The sequence below is a fragment of the Bison bison genome, unplaced genomic scaffold, assembly GCF_000754665.1.
Source record: "Bison bison bison isolate TAMUID 2011002044 unplaced genomic scaffold, Bison_UMD1.0 scf7180017864322, whole genome shotgun sequence".
Lineage (NCBI taxonomy): Eukaryota > Metazoa > Chordata > Mammalia > Artiodactyla > Bovidae > Bison > Bison bison.
Genome location: NW_011494894.1, coordinates 1,585,050 through 1,608,917, shown reverse-complemented (window position 1 = coordinate 1,608,917; position 23,868 = coordinate 1,585,050). Strand labels below are relative to the sequence as shown.

At 37.3% G+C, this 23,868-nt stretch overlaps 1 protein-coding gene across 3 annotated transcripts in view; it reads right to left on the bottom strand.

Moving 5' to 3' along the window:
- Positions 1-3,585: 3,585 nt before the first annotated feature.
- RPS6KC1 (ribosomal protein S6 kinase, 52kDa, polypeptide 1) overlaps positions 3,586-23,868 on the bottom strand; it is a 205,992-nt gene continuing 185,709 nt past the window's right edge. For all 3 annotated transcript variants that reach the window (XM_010853047.1, XM_010853048.1, XM_010853049.1), the window contains 3 exons: positions 17,979-18,061; positions 16,820-16,915; positions 3,586-4,933 (listed from right to left, as the gene is read on the bottom strand). In XM_010853047.1, coding sequence (XP_010851349.1) covers positions 4,823-4,933; positions 16,820-16,915; positions 17,979-18,061 — 290 coding nt within the window. In that variant the 3' untranslated portion in view covers positions 3,586-4,822. The remainder of the gene's footprint in view (positions 4,934-16,819; positions 16,916-17,978; positions 18,062-23,868) is intronic.

Here is a 23,868-nt window from a genome sequence, read left to right as displayed (position 1 = left end):
CAAAGAAGTCAAAGCAGCTCTTTGGAGACACTCCTGGCCTCTTCCTTGACTGCAGACATACCAGCTGTCCTCTGCAAAAAAGCAGAGCTAGAAGCAACTCTGGGTAAGTGAGTCATTTAATTCTTTCCAGAAGGTAGTTTAGCATCTCTTTTCCTGGAAGAAGAGGAACAGTTTCTGTTTCTGCCTAACTCTCGCTGGGGGAAGAACAAAGAATAGCACTTCAGCTCGAAAAAGCACACTCATTGTTCCAGAAACCTGGGCCAACACACCTCACCAGCCCTGCTCTCACTCTCGTAGAGTAACACTCAAGTCACTTTCTCTCCTGCACCTCCTCACGTTTTCTCTGTCGCTATTTCTCCCTGTGGTAGACCCCTGATCAAGGGAAGGAGTCACATGGCAGGGACAAAAAAGATGGCGGGCTCTGCCATCTGACTACGTATCACCACTATTATAAATCTTCCTAAAAAAGGAAGCTTGTCCTCTGGTTTCCTATTTACTGAGAGTAAGTGCTGCTGAATCATAAACGCCTGTAGTACTTTCCTTCCCGTTTCCCTGCTATGTTTACAATCTTACTGAGAAATGACTGACTTCACAGCTTTTGCCATTTAGTAACCCTTCAACATGGACTTAATATGAAATCCTTAAAATGAGCTGAGTAGACTCAAAAGTCCAAATTACCTAGATTGGTAGAGGTTAATGTTCTCCTGCATTAAATAGGAACAGAAGGTATCAGTTTTGTACTCCGATTGTGCCTGCCCAAGAAGTGAGTCAAATAAGCATATGAAACATGATAGATGAGGGCAACAGGGGTAGGAAAACCACCCGAGTTGTGGAGAGAGGTCTGAGAAGTAAGCAAATGTAGGCGTGTCCTGCTCCTTTCACCTCCATGCACTTCTATCTAGACCTTCTACTCTCCTTTTCCAGCGCAGAGCTGACAGAGAAACAGCCCTTTAATATTTCAATCTATTTTTAATTTTTATAGCCACATAACCACCAAGCACTGTGCTACTGAGCGAATGCATGGCAGCAACCCAAGTACCTGGGATTACTAAAAAAGCATTACAAGAAAACAGTTAAGTACCAATTTCAAAGATTTTCATTAACTTTGTATTTTTACAATGTTGGTTTACTCTGAAAAAATCCACCACATACTTGTGACGCTTAGAACTCAACTGCCTTTTCATTCTATAGGTAAGGGAACAGATCTAGAATATTGTTATTAAAGCTAAAAGGCTAGTCACAGAGGTGGGACCAGATACCACCCTAAGACTTTCTATTATATTTCACAATCCTTAGAGAAAGAACTTGAAATACCAGGTTTCATGACCCAGAGCATTTAGATATACCAGAGGTTAAATCCACTACTCTAAGAAAAAAGATGACCCATTTATGCCTTGGCCTCTGCTATAAAGTAATCCCTGTGTGTGCTAAGTTGCTTCAGTTAACGTCTGACTCTTTACGACCCCGTGGACGGTAGCCCACCAAGCTCCTCTGTCTAGGGGCTTCTCCAGGCAAGACTACTGGAGTGGGGAAGTGGGGATCCTCCAGGGGATCTTCCTGACCCAGGGATTGAAACCAAGTCTCTTACATCTTCCGCTTTGGTAGGTGGGTTCTTTTCCACTACTGCCACCTGGGAAGTAATCCCTAAGTGAGCCCAATAAAGATGCTAGAAAAGGCTCCCTGTGAGGCAAAGAAATTCTCAGTGCTACAATTAGGTTATTTTTCTATCTAGAGTCATAAATTATGGGCAAGTGGAATTCAACTAAGGCATACATTATGTGCAGGGTCCTAATATAGTGTTACTGATCGTAGCATGAATATTATTTATAGATTTTATCTTTTTCATTACACACATTATACGAAAGCTAAACTTAATCTTGGTTCACAATATTCTGAAATAAGACAGGGTAGGAAAAGCCTGAGGGTCAAAACACAATAAGAATTATAGCTGTTTAGAAAGGCTTAAAATACAGGTTTAAACATGTGAACAAGAGGTCAGTAATTATAACAAGTAAATTGAAGACATACATGTCTCCCAAAATCTTAACTCATACCATTGTTAAAACAAACTGTTAAAATCACAGCATTCTTTGTTACTTTTAGGGACCTTAACTTACCCCTTTTGTGAAACAGAAATGGTAGATATTCATAGCATATCTGAAGATAGGTGGCATTATGCCAAATTATTGGCAACCTGCTGGAAAAGCTCTTTTTAAAGAATGTAGTAAAATAACAGTCAATGGCATTGGTAATTTCATACAAAAATATAAAATCAAACGAGAGTAAGGACTCAAACGGTTATCTGTACATCAAGGTTCTTGAGGACACTGCTTACAACAGCCAGAAGGTAGAAATATCCAAATGTCCACCGACAGATGAATGGATAACAAAATGTGGTATATACATATAATGGAGTATTATTCAGCCTTAAAAAGGAATGGAACTCTGGTATGTGATACAGCATGGATGAACCTTGAAAACACTATATCAAGCAAAATAAGTCTGACAAAAAAGAACAGATATTATTTGATTCCACTTCTGTGAGAGACTTAGAAAATAAGATTCATACAGAAAGTAGAACAGTGGTTACTAGGGGGTGGAGGGAGGAGGAATGGAAAGTTCTTGTTTAATGGGTAAAGAGTTTCAGTTTTAGAGATGTAAAAATTTTGAAATGCAGTGGTAATGGTTGGGAAAAAATGTGAATATACTTAATGGCATTGAATTGTATACTTAAAAGTAGTTAAAATGGTAAATTTTATTATGTAAATTTTGATACAATAAAAAACTAATTGAGAAAAAAATTTTAAAAATCAAATGAGAAATGTAAGTGGTAAGTTCTCTGATTTTGATTTTTCTAATACATGTCATCAAGTAAAAACAGACTTGGGTCACCACCTCAAAGCCATTTGTCCTGTGTGTTTATTACTCTATAATTCATGTCCACCATGATTATGAATGATGTATTTACGTTAAGTACAAGTTCCAAACACAGAAATAGAGAAACTGAAGCAACGGATTTATGTCAACACAATTCCATCTGTTAACACTGTCCTTTGAACCCAGGGACGAAAGTCATGTGGTAGGGCTGGGAGCGTCACCTTAGCTGTGAAGTCCTACTTTATGTCATAGGGCACTTCTGGAAGGAAGCTCTGGAATGACCAACTCTAACTACTTGCAGATTTCCTACTAGTCCTACACAGGAAGTCATTCTTGTGTCTCACCTGCATGAGTTCCTGTTTTGAGACCTGGGGGCTGGCGAGTTGAAATCCAGTTCCAGGGAGTGATGTCATCTCAACTGAGCTATGATCCTGGTGACCTGCTCCCCATCCTGGTGTTGTTGCAGCCCTTCAGCTGGGGTTCAGGTTATAAGGGGACCAAAAAGGAAAATGGGGGAGTTGGATAACAGAACAAGGAAAATGCTTGCACATTTCCTTCGTTCCACTAAAGCTTTTTCTGCTTCCATTTAATGTGATGGGCGGGCCTGGCCAATGGCAGCTGGAAGCTGCACAGAGGCTCTTGGGGTGGGGATAGGCTCTGTCACAGATCTTGAAAATACAAAGAATTAAAACATACAGAAAACTTTCATTATGTTTGTGGCACCATTTGGAAATGGTGATTTATTCTTTCATCTTTGGATAAAGTTTAAAAAAAACATGCATTAACTTAAAAAGTTTGTATTCTGTTGTAAACACAGTATGACTACAGGAGCGATCTCAGCAACAGAAAGAAATAACAAACACAAATGTATAAATACTCATGTTCTTTCAACACAATGTCAAGTGGATGAGGAGGTCAAATCTCGAAATCCTGTCAATACATAATAAAATAGGATTGCCGTTCAATCCCACTGAGATGAGATCCTTTGGTTCTCAGGATACTCAGCCAAAAAGCTAAAACAAAGTCAAACACAGTAAGAAGCAGAAACTGCTAACCTTTCAAAATGAAAGGAAGAGAGGTCTTTGAATAGAAAAAAAATTGTAAGCAATTAAAAGAAAGAGAGACTTCAATCTTTAGTGCATTTATTTTACATCATGATTCTTTAATTCTTATTAAGTTGATACAGTTTGGGGAAATAAATACTCCTTTCCCTTTTTTGCTGCCTATGTATTAGTAGCGGTAGGAAGAACAGAATATGACAATAGGCAAAGGGTGTAGAAAGTGGAAAGATAAAGAGAGAGAGAGAGAGCTGAGAGCTCATATGAACCCTACTGTTAGCAATACCAACCAAGAAAGTACAGAGTTGACAACAGGAAGTGTTTTTTTAAGTGGACTTCAGAAAGAATGAATATGGGACCACATTCGATATACATTAATTATATAGCATTGTGGTTGAGTTTCCTATCAGACATGATGTGTATCTTCCTTTTTTTCTCAGTTTTTAAGCTTCATAGATGACACTACTTGTGAAGCACTTTTAGTATATATATCTTGGTTAGCGAAAAGCACAGTCAGCTGCCATGTAAAGGTCATCCTTTCAAGTAACACTTCATTCTACACTCGGAGCTTCATCTCAGAGGAAGTTCTTGAAGGTCGTTCCTCTTTTAGTTGGGTTTACAACTCACCTGCACCACTAAATGCAGATAAAATAAAGATCACACCTTGGTTTGTATGTAACAGCCCCTTGCAAAGGTAGCCAGTATCTTGTCCAGACAGTAACTGTAAAGGAATTGTTCTCTCTCAGGCCTTTTCTCTCCATTTCCTCTAAAGCTCTTCATCCCAATGCCTGGTGTCCCGTGAGTGAGTGTGAGGCTGAGCTGCCTCCGTGCTAGAGATGCCTGTCGCAGAGAAGGCCAGAATGTGTGCAGAGAACTCTGCGTTCTGTTCATCTCATCAGCTCTGCCCAATCCACAGGGGTAAAAAATGGATGAGATTTGATATCTTCAACACCAGCAACTCCAGCACCAAGCCGCTCCACAGGGTTGAACTGTAAGAGCTGAAAAGGAAGGATTTAAGTGAGTAGTGGGAATCTAACTAAAGAATCAAAGGAAAATAAAAACATAATGAAAGGAAACTACTTCTAAATTCAACCTCAGTAACAAATGGACTTGATGACAGCCAACTGACTGTATTTCCTTGAAAGAGGATTGTGTCTGTAACACCACCCTAGCTATGGGGTGCTGGGGAATATATCTGAGTTTATGGCTTTTCAAATGATATCACCTTGAGTAACTCACTTTGTTACTATATACTATATGCTGCTGCTGCTGCGTCGCTTCAGTCGTGTCCGACTCTGTGCGATCCCATAGACAGCAGCCCACCAGGCTCCCCGTCCCTGGGATTCTCCAGGCAAGAACACTGGAGTGGGTTGCCATTTCCTTCTCCAATGCATGAAAGTGAAAAGTGAAAGTGAAGTCGCTCAGTCGTGTCCGACTCCTAGCGACCCCATGGACTTCAGCCTACCAGGCCCCTCCGTCCATGGGACTTTCCAGACAAGAGTACTGGAGTGGGGTGCCACTGCCTTCTCTGATATACTATATAGCTATAGTATATCTAGTATATCTATACTATATATCTATACTATACTATATATCTATATACTATAGGATAGTTCCACCTATCAATTTCCTACTCCAAAAGAATGATCATGACATTAATTAGATATTGCACCAAATTCTGAGAGATCCAGCTACTCCTTTCATGGTTAGAAAGTCTGAGAGGCACATTAAGTCTTTCAACCTCTAGTGAATTATATATGCCCTGGGACTAAATTTACCTAAGGTCTGAATGTGTGTGCTAGCTGCTTCAGTCATGTCCAGCTCTTTGTGACCCTATGCACTGGGGCCCATCAGGCTTCTCTGTCCATGGAATTTCCCAGGCAACAATGCCCTCCTCCAGGGGATCTTCCCAACCCAGGGATTGAACCTGTGTCTGTTGTGTCTTCTGCCTTGGTAGGTGAGTTCTTTATCACCAGTGCCACCTGGGAAGCCCAAGGTCTGAATAAGCAAATTCATATTCTAAAACTGCTTTCTTTTAAACAGCTGCCTCACATGGAACAATTTGATCCAATGAGTGAAATGTGTTTCAACTTCTTCACTAATAGCAATAAGCCTAAAATAAGTTAATAATGTTATTTGCAACACGATTTGTGTGGGAAAATAAAAGTGGTCATACACAGTAACAGATGACGCTGGTCATACTGAAAGAATGTGTTACTTAAGACATTCATGTATCCTCAAATTTTTGTTTTAACAACTTTACTGAGAGATAATTTATATAGCACGAAATTTATCTATTGCAAGCGTACAACCTAATGACTCTTGGCAAATTTGAAGAGCTCCCTAAAAGGTTTCTTCATGTGGTTTGCAGTCAATCTACATTTCCATCCCCACCCCCAGGCAACCACTGATTTGCTTTCTATCTCTATAAACTTGCCCCTTCTGGACATTTCATATAAATGAGATCATAAAGCAGCTGCCTTCTTTCACTAAGCATAATGTTTCTGAGGTCCATCTGTGTTGTAGAAGGTGTTGCAGAAGGTGTCAACAGTCTGTTCCTTTCAGTTTCTGAATAGCATTCCACTATTTGAATATAACTACTTGGGGTTCCCTGTAGCTCAGACGGTAAAGAATCTGCCTGCAACGCAGGAGACCCAGGTTTGATCCCCGGGTCAGGAAGGTTCCCTGGAGTAAGGGAATGGCAAGCCACTCCAGTATTCTTGCCTGGAGAATCCCATGGACAGAACAGCCTGGTGGGCTACAGTCCATGGGGCTGCAAAGAGTTGAACACGACTGAGCAGCTAACACTCCTGCTCGTCTTTGGATGGAACATATTCTGTGAACTTTGGATGGAACATATTCTGTGAGTCTGTTCACCAGTCGATGGACGTATGGGCTCCCCAGGTTGTGGCTACCATTAATTGTACCGCTTTTAACATTTATATATATGGCTTCCTGCAGACGTGTATTTGCATTTCTCTTAAGGACATCCCTAGGAGTGGGGACAGTCAGTTGTGTTAAGTTTATGTTTAGCTTTTTAAGAAACTACCAAACTTTTCTAAGGTATCTGTACATTTTACATTCCTGTTAGCAGTGTATGAGAGTTTCAGTTTCTCTATATCCGCATCAACACTTGATACTATCTTCTTTACTACAGTCCTTCTAGTGGGTATTAATTATATCTTATTTTGGTTTTAATTTATATTCCCTAATGACTAATAACACTGAGCATCTTTTCATATACTTACTAGCCATTTATACAGCCTCTCTGGTGAATCTTTGCCCATTTTTATACTGAGCTGTCTGCTTACTGAGTTAAAGGGTTTCTTTACACATTCTAAAAACATGTCAGTTACTTGATGTGAATGTATTTTCTCCCAGTATGTGGCTTGTCTTTTCAATTTTTCACTGTTATCTTTTGAAGTGCAAATGTTTTTAATTTTGATGAAGCCCACTTTATCATTTTTTTCTTTTATGGATCATATTTTGGTGTCACATATAATAATTCTTTTCCTAACGCAAGGTCATGAAGATTTTCTCCTATTTTTTCCCTATGATTTTATAGTTTCAGCTCCACATATAGATCTATGAGCTACTTTTGAGTTAATTTTTGCATATGATATGAATTAAGAGTCTTAATTCATTTTGGTTTTAGCATGTGAATATTTTATTTTCCCAACACCATTTGTTGAAAAGACTATTTTTCACCAAATTATCTTGGCATTTTTATTGAAAAATCATAGGATGCAGAGGGACATGAGAGGGAGGTTCAGGATGAGGGTACACATGTGCACCCATGGCTGATTCATGTAGATGTATGGCAAAAACCACCACAATATTGTAAAGTAATCATCCTCCAATTAAAATAAATAAATAAAATTTTTAAAGAAGAATAAGAAAAAAGAATATTAAAAAATGAGTACAGTTAATGCAGGAAGCCTAACATCCAACTAGTAGGTGTTCCAGGAAAAAGAAATACATGGAAGAGAAGAAACTGTCAAATAAATAATACTTTAAAAACTTCCCAGGACTGAAATAAACACATTTACAGATCAAAAAAACAAAACAAAACAGTATACTACTCAGTTCCAGCCAAAGCCATGTATCATCATAACAGAACACCTTCTTGAAGTATGAGTATTTCAGTAAAAAATTATCATTATAAATTTTTATTAAGCATTTTAAGAGCTTTTAATTGACAGTATAGTATACAATTTATCATCTGCTATCAGCTGTTAGGTTATTTCTATAGTCTCTAGTCTGCACATACTCTGTACTAAATAAATACTCAATTCCAATTGAAAAAAAAAATTGTTTTGGATACTCTAGGTCCCTTGCCTTTTTTAAAAATTGATTTATTTAATTGGAAGCTAATTACTTTACAATATTGTAGTGGCTTTCCCCATACATCAACACAAATCAGCCACAGGTGTACAGGTGTCCCCCATCCTGAACCCCTCTCCCACCTCCCTCCCCATCCCATCCCTCAGGGTCATCCCAGTGCACCAGCCCTGAGCGCCCTGTCTCATGCATTGAATGTGGACTGGCGATCTATTTCACATATAGTAATATACATGTTTCAATGCTATTCTCTCAAATCATCTCACCCTCGCCTTCTCCCACAGAGCCCAAAAGTCTGTTCTTTATCTCTGTGTCTCTTTTGCTATCTCGCATATAGGGTCATTGTGACCATCTTTCTAAATTCCATACATATGCGTTAATATATTGTATTGGTGGTTTTCTTTCTGGCTTATTTCACTCTCTATAATAGGCTCCAGTTCATCCACCTCATTAGAACTGATTCAAATGCATTCTTTTTAATAGCTGAATAACATTCCATTGTGTATATGTACCACAACTTTCTTATCCATTCGTCTGTGGACAGATATCTAGGTTGCTTCTATGTCCTGGCTATTATAAACAGTGCTGCGATGAACATCGGGGTACACGTGTCTCTTTCAGTTTTGCTTTCCTCGGTGTGAATGCCCAGCAGTGGGATTGCTGGGTCATATGGCAGCCCTTCCCTTACCTTTTTAAAATACTCATTTCTGAAGTCAGCTAAACATTTCCCAATTTTGCTAATCTTTTCAAAGAACCAACCTGAGATTTAATTTGTCTCTTATTTTTATCTTCTAGCCAATGAAGATTTTCTCTTCACTGATTTCTGCTTGTTTTGGATTTATTTTGCTTTTTACAAAATGCTTTTTATCTTTCTAGTTTCCTCAATTACAAGGTGAGATTTTCATTTGAGACCATTATTTTCCTAAAGAGATTTCTAAAGCCATACATTTTTCTCAAGAACTGATGTACCTGCATCCTGTAAATTTTGATATACTGTGGATCTGTTTTCATTCCATTAAAAACATTTTATGGCTTTTCTTGGAATTTCTTCTTTGACTCAGGCCATTAAAGAAGTGTGTTGTTTAATTTCCAAACATCTGTTATGGACTCACCAGATCTCTTTCTGTTGATGATTTCTAACAAAAAATTGTTACGGTCAGTGTATGCTATGTGATTTCAAGTCTTTCAAATACTGAAACTTGTTTTATGGCATAGCAAATGATCTATCACAGACAATATTCCGTGTGCATATGATAAGAATGTATTCTACAATCATTGTTCTATACATGTCGGAGTTGTTTGATAGTGCTGTTCAAGTCTTCTCTATATCCTTGCTGATTTTCTATCAATTATCATGAATAGGGTATTGAAGCCTCCATTTATTATTGGAATATCTATTTTTCCTTCAAAATAGGACTTAGCTTCGTATGTTTTGAAGGTGTTATTAGAACATATACATTTATAATTGTTATATCTTTCTTTGTATTGATCCTCTCATCATTATAAAAAATCTTAGTCTCTGATAAGTCTCATCTTCACATCTATTTTATCTGATATTTAATTTGGTTAATTAAATAAATTAATTAATTTTTATTTAATTAATAAATTAAAATAAATTTAATATTTATCTGGTTATTTAATAAAACCACTTCATCTCTCTTGTGGTCACTGTTTGCATCATTTATCTTTTCCCACCCTTTTTCTTTCAACCTATTTGTGTTTATTAATTCAAGCATGCCTCTCATACACTGATAATTGGATCTTTTTTATCCAGTGAACAATCTTTGTCTTTCGCTTCACGTGCTTCGAGGTTCACACTGAATGACACGGTGAGTTCACATTTGCCATTTCACTATGCTTTCTCCAGTTACTGCCTTTTCTATTCCTCTTTACTGCCTTGTTTTGTGCCAAACACTTTCTACTGTACTGTTTCAGTTCCTCTATTAACTTACTATTTTTTGAGTGGTTGCTATCAAGATTATAATACGCTTCTTAATTTACCACAGTCTATTTCAGATTAATGGCAATCCACTCCAGTACTATTGCCTGGAAAATCCCATGGACAGAGGAGCCTGGTAGGCTACAGTCTATGGGGTCGCAAAGAGTCGGACAAGACTGAGTGACTTCACTTTCACTTCACTTCAGATTAATACTTATTTACTTCTTCCAGTGAAACGAAGAAATTTTGCTCCACGATGGTTCTATTCCTTCTGCCTTCCTTTGTCTTAAGTACTGCATTGTTGTTGCTGTTTAGTTGCTAGTCACGTGTGACTCTTTGGTGACCCCAAGGAGTACAGTCCACCAGGCTCCCCTGTCCATGGGATTTTCCAGGCAAGAATATTAAAATGGGTTGCCATTTCCTTTTCCAGGGGATCTTGCCAACCCCAGGACTGAACCCAAGTCTCCTGCATTGGTAGGCAGATTCTTCACCACTGAGCCACCAGAGAAGCCCTAAATACTGTATATTTTATCCATATGTCATTAAATACTACATAGTCATTAAATACTATATATTACATGTGTTATAAACCGACCAGCATAGTGTTATAAATATTGCTTTGTTCAACCTTATGTTTTTTAAAAGAAGTTGAGCAGAGAAATGAGAAAAAAAACATATTTAGTCTTCTCTATTAACTCATATTTATCTTTCTAACAGTCTTCATTTCTATGAATTCAAGTCACTATATGGTAACTTTCAGCCTAAGGACTTCCTGTGTTATTCCTCATAAGACAGATTTGCTAGGAATGAATGCTCTGTCTTTACTTAGAAATTTATTTATTTCATTTTTATTTTTTGAAGGATAATTTTGCTGGATAAGGAATTCTTGGCTGAAAGTTACTTCCTTTTAACACTTTAAATATGCCTTTCCACTAACTTGTCTTCCATTGTTTCTGATAAGAAGTTAGACATCAATGTTCCTTTGAATACAAGTTGTTCTTGGCTGCTTTCAAAATTTTCAAATTGTTTTTGTCTTTCAACAATTGAAAGATGAAATATCCCTATGTGGATCTCTCTGTATTTTCCAACTTAATGTCCACTAAGCTTCTTGAATGCATTTTAATGTTCTTCATCAAATTTGTGACGCTTTTAGCTATTATGTCTTAAACATTTTTTGCTGCCCTTTTCTCTATGTTCTCTCTTTCTGGAACTCCCATTATATATACTTTGGTGTATTTAATATCATCTTACAGGTCTCCATATCCCTGTTCATTTTTCTTCAAACATTTTTAATCTGTTTTCAAATTGAATAATTACTATCATCCTGGTCTTCAAGTTCTTTGACTTTTCCTTCATCTATCTCAAATTTGCTGTTGAGAGGCTCCAGGGAATTTTTTTCACCTATTTAATTCTTCATTTCAATTATTGTACTTTTCAACTTGAGAATTTCTATTTGGCTCTTTTAAAAAAATATATATGATTTAAATATCATTGAGAATCTTTATTGATTCATTATTGTCTTAATTTCCTTTAATTCTTTTTCAATTAATTATTTTTGGTTGTTCTGGGTCTTTGTTGCTGCAGGCAGGCTCTCTAGCTGCAGCAAGCAGGGGCTACTCCCTTTGTCGTGGTACACAAGCTTCTCACTGCGGTGACTTCTCTTGTGGAGCACAGGTTCTAGGCGCACGGGCTTCAGTAGCTGCAGCACGCAGGCTCTAGAGCACAGGCTCGGTAGCTGTGGTGCACAAGCTTAGCTGCTCCATGGCATGTGGAATCTTTCTGGAACAGGAATCGAATCTGTGTCCCCTGCATTGGTAGGCAGATTCCTATCCACTGTAACACCAGGGAAGTCCTCCTTTAAGTTATTTATACACAGATTCCTTTAGTTCTTTGAATATAACTATAATAACTGCTTTGAAGTCTTCACTATATCCAAAATCTCGGGACACCCAAGAGCAACTTCTATTGACTGCTTTTTTTCTCTGCCTATTCTGTTTCTATGAATATCTTACAACATTTTGCTGAAAATGAGACATCTTAGACAATATATTTTAGTGACTCGAGTCATTTTTTCCATGAAGATGGTTATCATTGCTGTTTATTCTTTGTTTGGTAACTTTTTTTCAGCTAGATTTGTAAATCTGCTTTCCCCCACCCCCACCTCCAACTATAATAAGCAGAGGTTGACAGACTTGCTCATTTTTTTTTCTTTTCTTTTTTTTTAGTTTTTTAACTTATTTATTTTTCAATTGAATGATAATTGCTTTACAATATGTTTTTGTTTTCTGTCAAACATCAACATGAATCAGCCAAGTTTTATATTTTCATTTTTAAGCTTGGTTTCCTAAGGGTCACCCCTGTGCCTGCATAGCTTAGGGGCCAACCAGTGATTGAAAAGGGCTGCCAAGTCTGTCCAACTTTATAATTTCCTTTTTTGAGAAGAGAACTTTCCAGCCTTCTCATATATGGCTAGTCATTCACATCTGAGAATATCCCTAAAGCATATAATTTTTTTCTTCAGAATTTAGTCAACTGGAATAAAATATCTGGATGATTGCATTAATGGTTCCACAACTGTAGGAAACCCCAATACTCAAATTAAACCTACACATTTGTTTCTTCTTTTTCCTTTATTTCTATTTTTTTCTTTCATTCACTAATCATTAACTTAATTATTTATATAAAAATATCAATTGATTTCCTATTGGGTGCCAATCCAGTACTTTTCTAGGCCTTTTCAACATATATTACCAGCAGTAGCCTTACTCTTACACTGGCAACCCTATACTATAATTCAAATACATACTTCATCAAATTATAAATTACTACATGTCATGAGCTCTCAGTGCTGCTCTATCAATAATAATAATACAAAATATTTATGTGACACTTACTGTGTACTAGGCATTATTCTAATTGCCTTGTATAAATTAGTTCATTGAACTCACAACAACTCTATGAATAGTTACTATAATTATCTCTGTTTTATAGATGAGAAGATAGAAACTTGTTTAAGGTCATATTAGGCAGTAGACAGCAAGGATACGATCTGAATTCAGGTACTAAGTCTCCAGAAGCCATGCTGTTAACCACAGCATCACACTGCCTTATGAGTGTGTGATCTGCAAATGCCAAGAATCTATTACTTTACTTTGATATTACCAAATCCACAAGGGCAGTGAAGTATACACTTCAAAAGACTGTATTCTCAGTCTTTTCACTTGAAATTACTGTATCCAGCATTCAAAATGACTTTTTATTAAAGTGTATTGAGTACAAAGAATTTTTATATTAGAAGTTGCTAAGGTGTGTTAAGAGAAAAGCTGCTCTTATAAAACAAACATCTAAGAATATTCTAACATAGCAAATCCATTTTCAGAATCAGACAATTCATATCTACTGATTGAGATGTGGAAGGCATCAAACATTTGAATATAAAACTAAAATACCACACATTGGTAAGAATTAACTATAACTATAGCATGCTTTTTAATATTTTGGCAAATATGTAAACATGTAGGTTCTCTCTTTCTTGTTACAATTGGTTTTTCCACCCCCATTCTCTCCAAACCATGACCTCACTATGAAATTCCAATGAAAGTTCATATTTTGACTTTTATGAAAGTCAATTTACCTTAGTTCGTGAACTCTTCATAAACTTGTAAGTATAAATCCATAGGCAAAAATATAACTGTTTCACCCATGACTGTCTTGCTTATTCTGCCATTTAAAATATTAATACTATCCCAGATCTTCTGAGAGATTTCACAAAGATTGTTCTGCTAAGAGAATGTGTTGACCAGTGGCAAAACCAAGACAGTCACTGCCAACTTCCTTTCTCTTAAAGAACAGACAATAAAGCTGAGCAATGGAAGCACAGAAATTTGTTTCGCATATAATATCTTTCAACTGACAAAGCAATTGTGTCATAAAGAACTAAATGTACACTGTGAAGTACAAACATACATGCTCTGAGCATCTGTAAATTGTAAATATATATTTTGTAAATTGCATTCAAAATGTAACTTTGCTTACTTTAGCACCATTCACTTGGACTGGGATGACTAGACCATGGGTACAGGGAATTATGAACTCTAGAAGAAAGCAAGCAGCTAAAAAGACCAAAGAGAGGAAAATCTCCTCAAAGTGGACTAATTCTTTCCATATAAATTGTTTGATGATTTTTTAAAATAACCTCTATGAACTGTGAGGTAGTGGAAGAGGAAAGTCAAAATGACAGATTGCTAATCATGCCAAGAGACCTCTTTTCCCTTTCCTGACGATGTTTCCTTAATGTGAGTGGTAGTTTCCTTAGGCAGGCCAGGGACAGAATGCTGCTTTACTATATAAATATACTTATATATTATATAAGTATATTTATATACTTATATACTATAAGATATATATATATATGTACTTATATACTATATAAGTATACTATATAAGATATGTACACATCTGTATAGGGGAACTTAACATATCTTAAGCTCAGACTCCTTACAATATAAATTCTGATAGACAGGAGCAGCAGACGTTTATTAATTAATGTGGGGAATTCTATTCTCAGTATTTGTCATGATGACTACTTCTTTAAGAAAGAGAAACAAACAAAAGCAGTTGCTGCTGCTGCTGCTGCTAAGTCGCTTCAGTCGTGTCCGACTCTGTGTGACCCCATAGACGGCAGCCCATCAGGCTCCCCCGTCCCTGGGATTCTCCAGGCAAGAACACTGGAGTGGGTTGCCGCTAGCCCTCCTTAAATTAATAGACAAAAAAAATACTTTGAATTTACCTTGCTGTTCCACAACAAATAAGAGGAAAATAGAGGAGGAGCTGTCCTTTCTCTCCATTAGAATGAAATGCTTTATGAATCTTTACATTACCTCTTAATCCTTGTACAAAGTGCTCAGGGTACTCTCATCTCACTATTTTCAACCTAATTATGTTTCTTTGTATTTTACATACTCTGGACAAATGAATCTTCCTGAAGCACAACTCTGATCCTTTCACTCTTTGTGCACAAAAACTTCAAATCTCAATTTTTTACTGAATTAAATACTATCATTCTCTTTTGGTATTTATGATAAGAGAATCCCAGCTTCTCTTTCCACACTCATTTACTACTGTTACTCATCCCTATATTCTCCCTGTACTCTAGATAAACCAAACTTTTGACTTCCCAAATGAGTCTTTCTGACTCAGTCCTTGCCTTCATTCAAACTTTTCATCCCTCCTAGCTATTCCCCCACATCTAACCTTCCAATGCCAAAATTCTGGCTAAGGCTCCACAAAAATAACACTCACTACACAAAACCTTCCCCAATACCACCACTGCATCAGTTATAACATCTCTTTATCCTGACTTGCCAAAGTATTTTTTAAACCGCTCTGATAGCCTTTACCAAATCCATCTGTGATATAGCTATTTGTGAGTCTCAGGTTTGCAGCTTATGACACCATGCCTTTATATATATTTGCTGAATGGAACCAAAATCACTGCCTAAGAAAATACTAGGTAAATCTTTTCTTAATATATTATCCCCTCCTCTTTTTTTTTTTTTTTACAAATTTTGCTTTCCCTGATTTAAAAATAATTTGTGTTTCATTAAACAAAAATTTTGGTTCTTGATCTTTTTCAAATAAGTTTTCCATTGATATTTTCCCAAAAGTGTAAGGGATCACAGTTCTGACAATTCTTGCTGATCTGTGGTGAGTCTGCCATAAAGCTAGACAAGCATTTTAAATGTAGGGAATCAATTTAAGGAGCTCACTAGAGTAAGCCTACCTCTGGTATACCAAACTTTAATTATCAATAGTCTCTTTTTTCAAAGCCACCAGAATACACTAACTGACAGCAATATTCAAGTTCCATGACTGGATCTAAAGTGATTTAACTTGGCAAGATTTTCTACCATTTCTCTCCCAACCAGCCAATTCTTAAGCTTATCAATATGAATTAAAGATTTAAAATAGCCATTTATGAAATGTCGAGACTAGCTCTAAGGAATAAACACTTCAATAACTTTAAAAAAAGAAAAAGGAAAAAAGGAGCCATTCATATATGGTTACAAAATATAAAGCAGCTACAGACAGGCTTAAAAGCAATACTTAAATCTCACGTCTACACAGATATATGTGAAGTGAAGTGAAGTAGCTCAGGCGTGTCCGACTCTTTGCAACCCTGTGGACTGCAGCTTACCAGGCTCTTCCCTCCATGGGATTCTCCAGGCAAAAGTACTGGAGTGGGTTGCCATTTCCTTCTCCAGGGGATCTTCCCAACCCAGAGATTGAACCCAGGTCTCCCACATTGCGGGCAGATGCTTTAACCTCTGAGCCACCAGGGAAGCCCCCATACAGATATATGGAATTGACTAAACATTAGCCTGGATTTCAGAAATAAAAAAATAAATAAAACACAACTTTTAACTGTTCTGACATCACCAATACTTAGATTATAACAGAAGCCTAAAGATACACAGTACTAGTTCTGAACGTGTAATTACAATGGGTCCTTCTTGCCCAAAACTAATTTCTTTAAGGTTTTAGAGCTGTGGGCTCTGCCAATTTGCATGGTTGATATACTTGGCCAATAGGTCAATTAAATTACCTGTTGAATGAGTGAGCGAGCCTCTTCAGAGACACATTCTGGCATGTTCAAAGTGGTGTGAGTATTTATTCCTGCTGGATGGCACTCAACCAGAGTCTGAAACAATCAATCACATACACTTCTTATCCGAAATAACATCATATTCTGTTCCATCACAGGGTTTACAGACAGCAAATACAGACAGCTCAACAATCACCCTAGCCGCAGTGCCCTCTAAGCAGTCTAGGACAAAGGCTATGAGCCTAAAGAACTTCTAACTGGAAGAAAGGCAGTCAGCATAATCACATCATAAGCTATGCCACTTGCCATTTTCCCTTAGATATAAAGAAAATGGTCCATAATAGAAAGATTCCTTTACAGCCAAAACTTAAAACAGGACTCGGTATCTTGGAAATTTTTTAATGTTCTTAAAAACGTCCAAAGTTGAGAATTTGTTAATAATAATGTTTTATATATGTATAGCACCTTATGGCTCAAATGTATTAACATCTATAGGTGATTTGTATATTTCACAACAATGTTAGGAGCTCAGTATTAACTACATATTTAAGGTAGATGGCTGCTTACAAAGGTATGATTGTTCATTTCTTCTATTTTAGTCCCAGGAAGCAATTTGCACAATACTCTATTAGAATCTATTAACCTCAAATATCTTACTTAAACATTATTGATCAGAAAGAGTATGAATTCTGTATTTAAGACAGAACAGAATGGAAAAATTAAGTGTTGAGAAAAAAAATCATGCTACCTTTAATATCTACATTAATTTTCTAAAGTGATAATTCCCTCCTGATTTCAGACAGGTGTTTAAAACAGAGAATTCTAACAAATCCTTACACAACCCTTACAGGTTTAACTCTGTTAAAACTGAATCGCAGAAAAGGAAGAGAAAGAATGTCTAGTCTTCTATCTCGCTATGTACTGACACTGTGACATAACAGAATTTTACTATCAATTTATTCAATGTAATACAATTCTGCTTTTTAAAACCTCTGGAATCTTGATAAATTTGCATTTTTCTGGTATCCCATCCCTTTTGATATCAAGGTTTTCTTACTTAGTCCCCAACCTAAAAACTAAAGGCAAAGGCTAAATATTCTCAATTTGAAATCAAGGTAGCATCTGGATAAACTTATTAAACCTCCAGGTCACTGCTTACCTTGCCAGTGAGAAGTTCAAAGAGGACAGCACCCAAACTCCACCAATCACAGGCTTCAGTTTCTTCCGTGATTGCTCCAACCTCTAAACACACCAAAAAAGGTTGATATTAAAATTCCAAAGGTCAATTAAACTCTCAAAATTAACATGTATTAGCAAGGTGACCTTTTTAATGCTGAGAGAGCACATACTAAATACTACTGGGCTTTCAAAATTCCTGAAAGTTACTTATCCCTTTGGTCACCTACTGTGGTTGCATTTTTTTTCCTATGCAGTCATATATTAAACTGAGACATTTGTTCTTTAGTTGATAGAGGGACACCTTCAAGATGCTATACTTAAAAGTTACATGAATCTACTAGATCAGCATTTTGCTTAATTTTTCAAATTTGAGAATATACAGTCAACTCTATCTCAGAGGTCATTTTTTGTTTTAGAAATAAAGACTCTAGGTTTCAGAAGGAACTTCGAAAATTATCTAAACCAGTATTAATTATCCTTTGAGTTACAGAAACCAGAAAGGTGAAATGTCTTGTCCAATGTCATACAGTAAATCAGCAGCAGAACTAAGACCCAGTTTATGGTATCACCCCTCTCCTATATAATCAACTGTTTTCAACTAAAGGAGCATGTGAAATGCAAACTTGTTATTCAGAAGTACAGACAGACACGGTGTCTTAAGCCACAACTGAAACTACTGGCTAAGGTAAAGGCTTTTAGAGTATCTCCAAATTACAGTTTATCTGTGTTATCCCTCTCTCTCACCAGCACAAGTTCCTGAAATGTAATCGTTTTCAGGCGTAATCTTTCAGGTTTCTCCGTAAATCAGCAATAACTCCTCATTTCACCATTTTTGAGGTTTTTAGCTAACTCATGTTTTGATGTCTTCTTGTCCTTTCCTAATAAGATCCAACTAGTCCCTAAGCCTGAATATATCTGCCCTTTCATTTCCATTAGACTGATAAAACATGCTTGATTATTTGTCTGCAGGTAGCCCACAACTCACAATAATCATGTTGAAAAGGCTTTGTAAGTAGTTAGGTTGGAACTTGGACAATAATAATAAGTGGAAGAGGTGCTCAGGTGCCCAGTCTTTTAACGGATACTAAGTGAATCTACTATGTTGGGAAATCAAAAAGACTTGTAATACAGCTTGAGTTTTAAGTCTTAAAGGTCACAGGCATCAGAAAAAGAGCCATTTCTATGCAGAATACTGAAATTATTCCACTGCAACAACCTTCTTCCGTATCCCTACCCCATTCTGGGTTGCTAAAGGCCCACGTTCAACTACGCCCTCCACACTAGCTCCCACGCAGTCTTTTCTCCCCCGGTGGTGCTACCCACCAAATGACAACCTCTATTCTCTAACTCAGCTGCTCTCAGCTAGGTGGTAAGAAGAAAACACAGATATTTAACCAACTCAAATTACTGTGTGAATGACCAAAAGTCTCCTAATCCCCTGAGAGCCCTTTGCATTCATGAAATAGCCAATTTGTTTGAAAAACTTAGAACTACCTTACTATCTGACAGCAAAGGGTCAGTTACACATATATTGGCACATCAATGGAACATTACTACGTAAGCATTTTAAATGATGTATTCACACAAGGTTGAAGTATGTAAGTAAATGTCTGGATATGTTAAATTTTAAAAAACAAGCTATAAAACAATAGAATCTTAATTTTAAAAATATTTTTTTTTTTTAAGAGACTGGAGCGAAAATACAACAAAATGTTTTAGTTTTTGCCTCTGGGATGGTGAGATCTTTATTTTCATTCTATACTTACTAACCTACACGAATATCTAAGTGGTATGATTTTAAACATATAGTGAAATGACATGAAAACTTCATTCAGGCTTGTTGGAGCAGGAAAGATGAAGCTATTATAGGTCAGTCCTCCCTAAGAATCTGTCTGCCTACAGTTTGCTCTACAATGTTACACTTGAACTTAGCCAAAAGACTGAGAAGCTATCCTCTACTTTAACGTGTTATATTATTTGAGACAGTAGAGGACTAGGAATCAAGAGTCCTGGCCTAAGAACCTTGAGGAATTCACTTGATCTCATCCTAACATGAGGATTAGATCTGAGGGCCCCTAGGTTAAATTTAGCTGTATAATCTACAATTCTGACATGGATTTCCTGAAGGAGATTTTCTTGAGGGACCATTCCTTGGGGGCTCTCATTCAAAGTACTTACACTACCCCTCCCAGATTCAAATACACTACCCCCACCGCCATTCCCAACATCCACACAGAGAGCCACCACCACCTTCAGAAGAGTGCTCTAGAAACTTTGGAAAGGATGTGTGTTCTTAGAAACGTTTGGGAAGTAGAAGAAACTTACCACAGCCCTGTCATCATATATAACCTTTTGCACATTTCCCTCTAGCCTACAGCAGGCAATGGATTGTATCACTTACCTATTCAAAATTCTAAAATGGCTTCTCTTTCTCACTAAACATTCAGTAACATTCAAATGTCTTGCTTAACCAGGCATGTATACATTCAGGTCTCCATAATGAGGTCTCAATGTATTTGATTCATTCAAACCAACACTTACAAGCAGTACAAACTAGGTCCCCTGCTAGGCCCTATTGCTCTGCAGAACTCTATGTACTTACTATGTTGCTAAATGATGTGAAGCTAAAGTCAGTTTCCCCCCTGGCAGGGTTAATGGATTTCTTTTTAAATATCTTGCTCAAGAATATGTTATGTCATTTTCTTTAATCATATAGCAAGTACTATATACTCCTTACTTTTATAAAGGTGTTATATGCTCACAACTCAAGACCCCAAGTTAATGACTAGCCATGTGTTTTGAATGTGGCACCTCCAAGTCTAACTTTCTGTGTATGAATGTTGCTAGTGGGCATGTATTGCAATAATGATAGTTGCAACAATAAAACAGTAGCTAACATCTGCTGACTGCTTACTATATGTAAGGAACCGTGTTTAACATTTTACACGAATTATTTAACATTTCCAAGCATCCTTATGGAGAAGTTCCTTGGGTAGAAAGACTTTGAAGGAGAAAGAATACTATATTTGTGTGTTCAGGGAAAGGGGGAACACCTGATCCCGTCAGCTCAGATTAAGTTGTGAAAATCAGACATGTGTTGTAGGGTCTAACAACATGCCCTGAGGAGCTCTAGACTAGAATCACACCCCAAGCCTCGCTCACAAAGGTTTCCTGTCACAACTGAGCGAAGGGTCACTGGGGTAAGTCTTGGCAAGGTAATCAATGGCTAATACAAGTTATAAAGGGACCTTTCAAATTCAGCTAAGGTCCAAAGTGCCATCACCCGTGCAGCCTAGACAATCAAACACTATGTGTTTGCCTGCTTCCCAGATCACTGCTAGGAAGGCGACTGGGGGTGAAACGTGTTACCACGTGTGTGTGGGGGGGGCAGGGGGACTCCTTGATGCTACCATAAGCACAGTGCATCTTCCTGAGCATCAAAGATTTTTATGTGTGGGAGGGGGCAGGATGTTGTTTTATTATTAAAAGAAACACAGACCCATCATGGAACAGAATGTAATCCTTGCATGGATCTGCAAGATAAAAAGACTTCAAAGCAACATCAGGATCATATGACTAGTCTCAGAGGTCCCCATTTCATACCTCCTCTACAGTCAGAAATACTTGGACAGAAAAGTTTGAGAGGCACTTCCGGAGACAGACAAGGTGCTATGTCTCTATTGGTTTTCTGCAACCTCGCTAAACTAAGGCGTCTAAGAACAAGGTTCACTGGTTTTTATGCTGCTTTGAAATCTCTCACAATTTTCTGCCCGAGTCCTTAATAGGTAGGTAACAACCAACATAGTGCTTCAAAACGAGCCTCAGTCTGAACGTGAGACAACAGAGCCAGTAGCCAGAGACCCAGACAGGCCCTAAAGCCAACGCACTTCCCATCTTCAGTGGGCTCACTGTATAGTCCAGGACGCGCTACACGGCACCTCGTGGGGCCGCTGGCGACACTCTAGCGCCATCAACCTTAGTCTACTTCATCTACTCCCCGTTTCTTCTTCCATCTTTCCTTGACCTTCCCCTCTTCCTTCTTCCACAAACAGCCTGCTTCTTTTCCCCTCCCCTAACTCTCGCTTTCCTCCCCTCACCCCTTGGCCATCACTGGTTAAGCGGGATTTCTAAAGCACTTGAGCCTAAAGGAACGACTGAACCCCATCTAAGAAACGTGCTCCTGAAAATCGGAGGCAGCTAGGCTGAATTTCATCTTGAATCTGACTGGACTAATAAATAAAGACAGCAACTTTGGAAAGTTAACTTTTTTTCTCATGGAAACCTGGAAAAAGACACTAAACAATTTTAAATCCATCCCCTTAACAATGCAGCTTGAACTACTTCAAAATGAGTTTATATTAAGCAGGGATTCATTAATTAACGTGAAACTGACATCATAACCAACTGTCCTTGATTTTAACAGATAACTCTGAACTACAACAATAAGATACAAAGAACTTCCCAACGGCTAAGAAAATGTAAATGTTAAGAGAGTTGTAAAATTTCTCCTTTAGGGTTTTAAAACAGAATCTCACTTTCTTTTAATAATCAGAATAAAATATTTTGGTTGTCTTTTTGAAATTCTTTAACATTCAATAATTCTTAAGATTAAAATGTTAAAGATACACTCTGAAATCTCATTGCCAAAAAGAAGACTGAGGTTGTGCAATTGTCAAAACTAATATTCTAAGACTGCTTATTTGTAAAGTCTATACAAAATTTCAAGCATTAAACAAGAGTGCCGATTCATATATAAAGCTACGTGATAGCTACTACAAACACAAGGTGAATAGGTATGTATATCTAAAGTCAAACACAGAGAATATAAAGAAATATCAAATAAATCTGTGAGGCTTCTTTTAAAAGCTCTTATACTCTTACACTCTTTTAAAGCATAATGTAGTTAAAGCTGAGAAATTCCTTTAAACTCCCACCTTGAATTTTTTAAATCTCTGGGGCGGTGGGGGGAGCAGAAAACAAAAAATTTAAAGGATAAATTCTACCACTGCTTTGTCAATTTTCAAAATATCTTCCCTATAAAACCCAATGTGTTGAGTTTCCACGCGGACCCCTCCCCCGACACTACATTCTGTATTTGCAGTTTCCAGGGTGGTTGAGCAGTCTCCCCAGTCTCCATAAGTACAGCAGGGCTACAGGCATTAACCAAAGTGATGGGGGTCGGGGTCGGGGGGGAGGAAGTACACTAATTCCTACGGAAACAAACAAATTCTCAGGTTATTCCCACGAAAACTCAAAAAGAGATAGTGATATCAAAGGATGCTGGATTTTTGTCTTCCAATCAAAGAAATGTACCGATGGGTCTAGTTCTGCTGCTGTTTGAGCCCGGCTGGGTATTTCAGCTTCTCTGAAAATGAGGACAGCCAGACTTCTAACACTCTTTCTACCTGTAATTTTATGATGCTGAAAGTGTTTTCAAAAGCACTCATGAGCCTTTCTTATAACTTCTCTCTCCATTAACCTAAGACGCCCAAAGAGTGGGATTATGCTAAAAAGAGCCAGCATTCCACAGTCTGTCTTCTCCTTTTTCTCCACAGTGACTCTTCCCTTCCCCTGAGACCTGATGGTGAGCAAAATCAATCAGTGTCACTAAATCTAACCGCTATCATCATTTAACGTAATGGAGATACAAACTCAGCTCCAGATTAGATTTCAACTCATCCAAATTTTTGAAGGACAGCAAAACTCCTTAGTAAAATTCTAGAACTCCCACTTTAGCCCTATCAATCCTCATATCCTAACAAAATAAAATCTCACTGATTCACACTAATGATTCAAACTACCAAAATTCACAAGTAAAACAAGTTTAAATAAAACAATAAAGATATCACAACATAAAAATTGTTTACCTC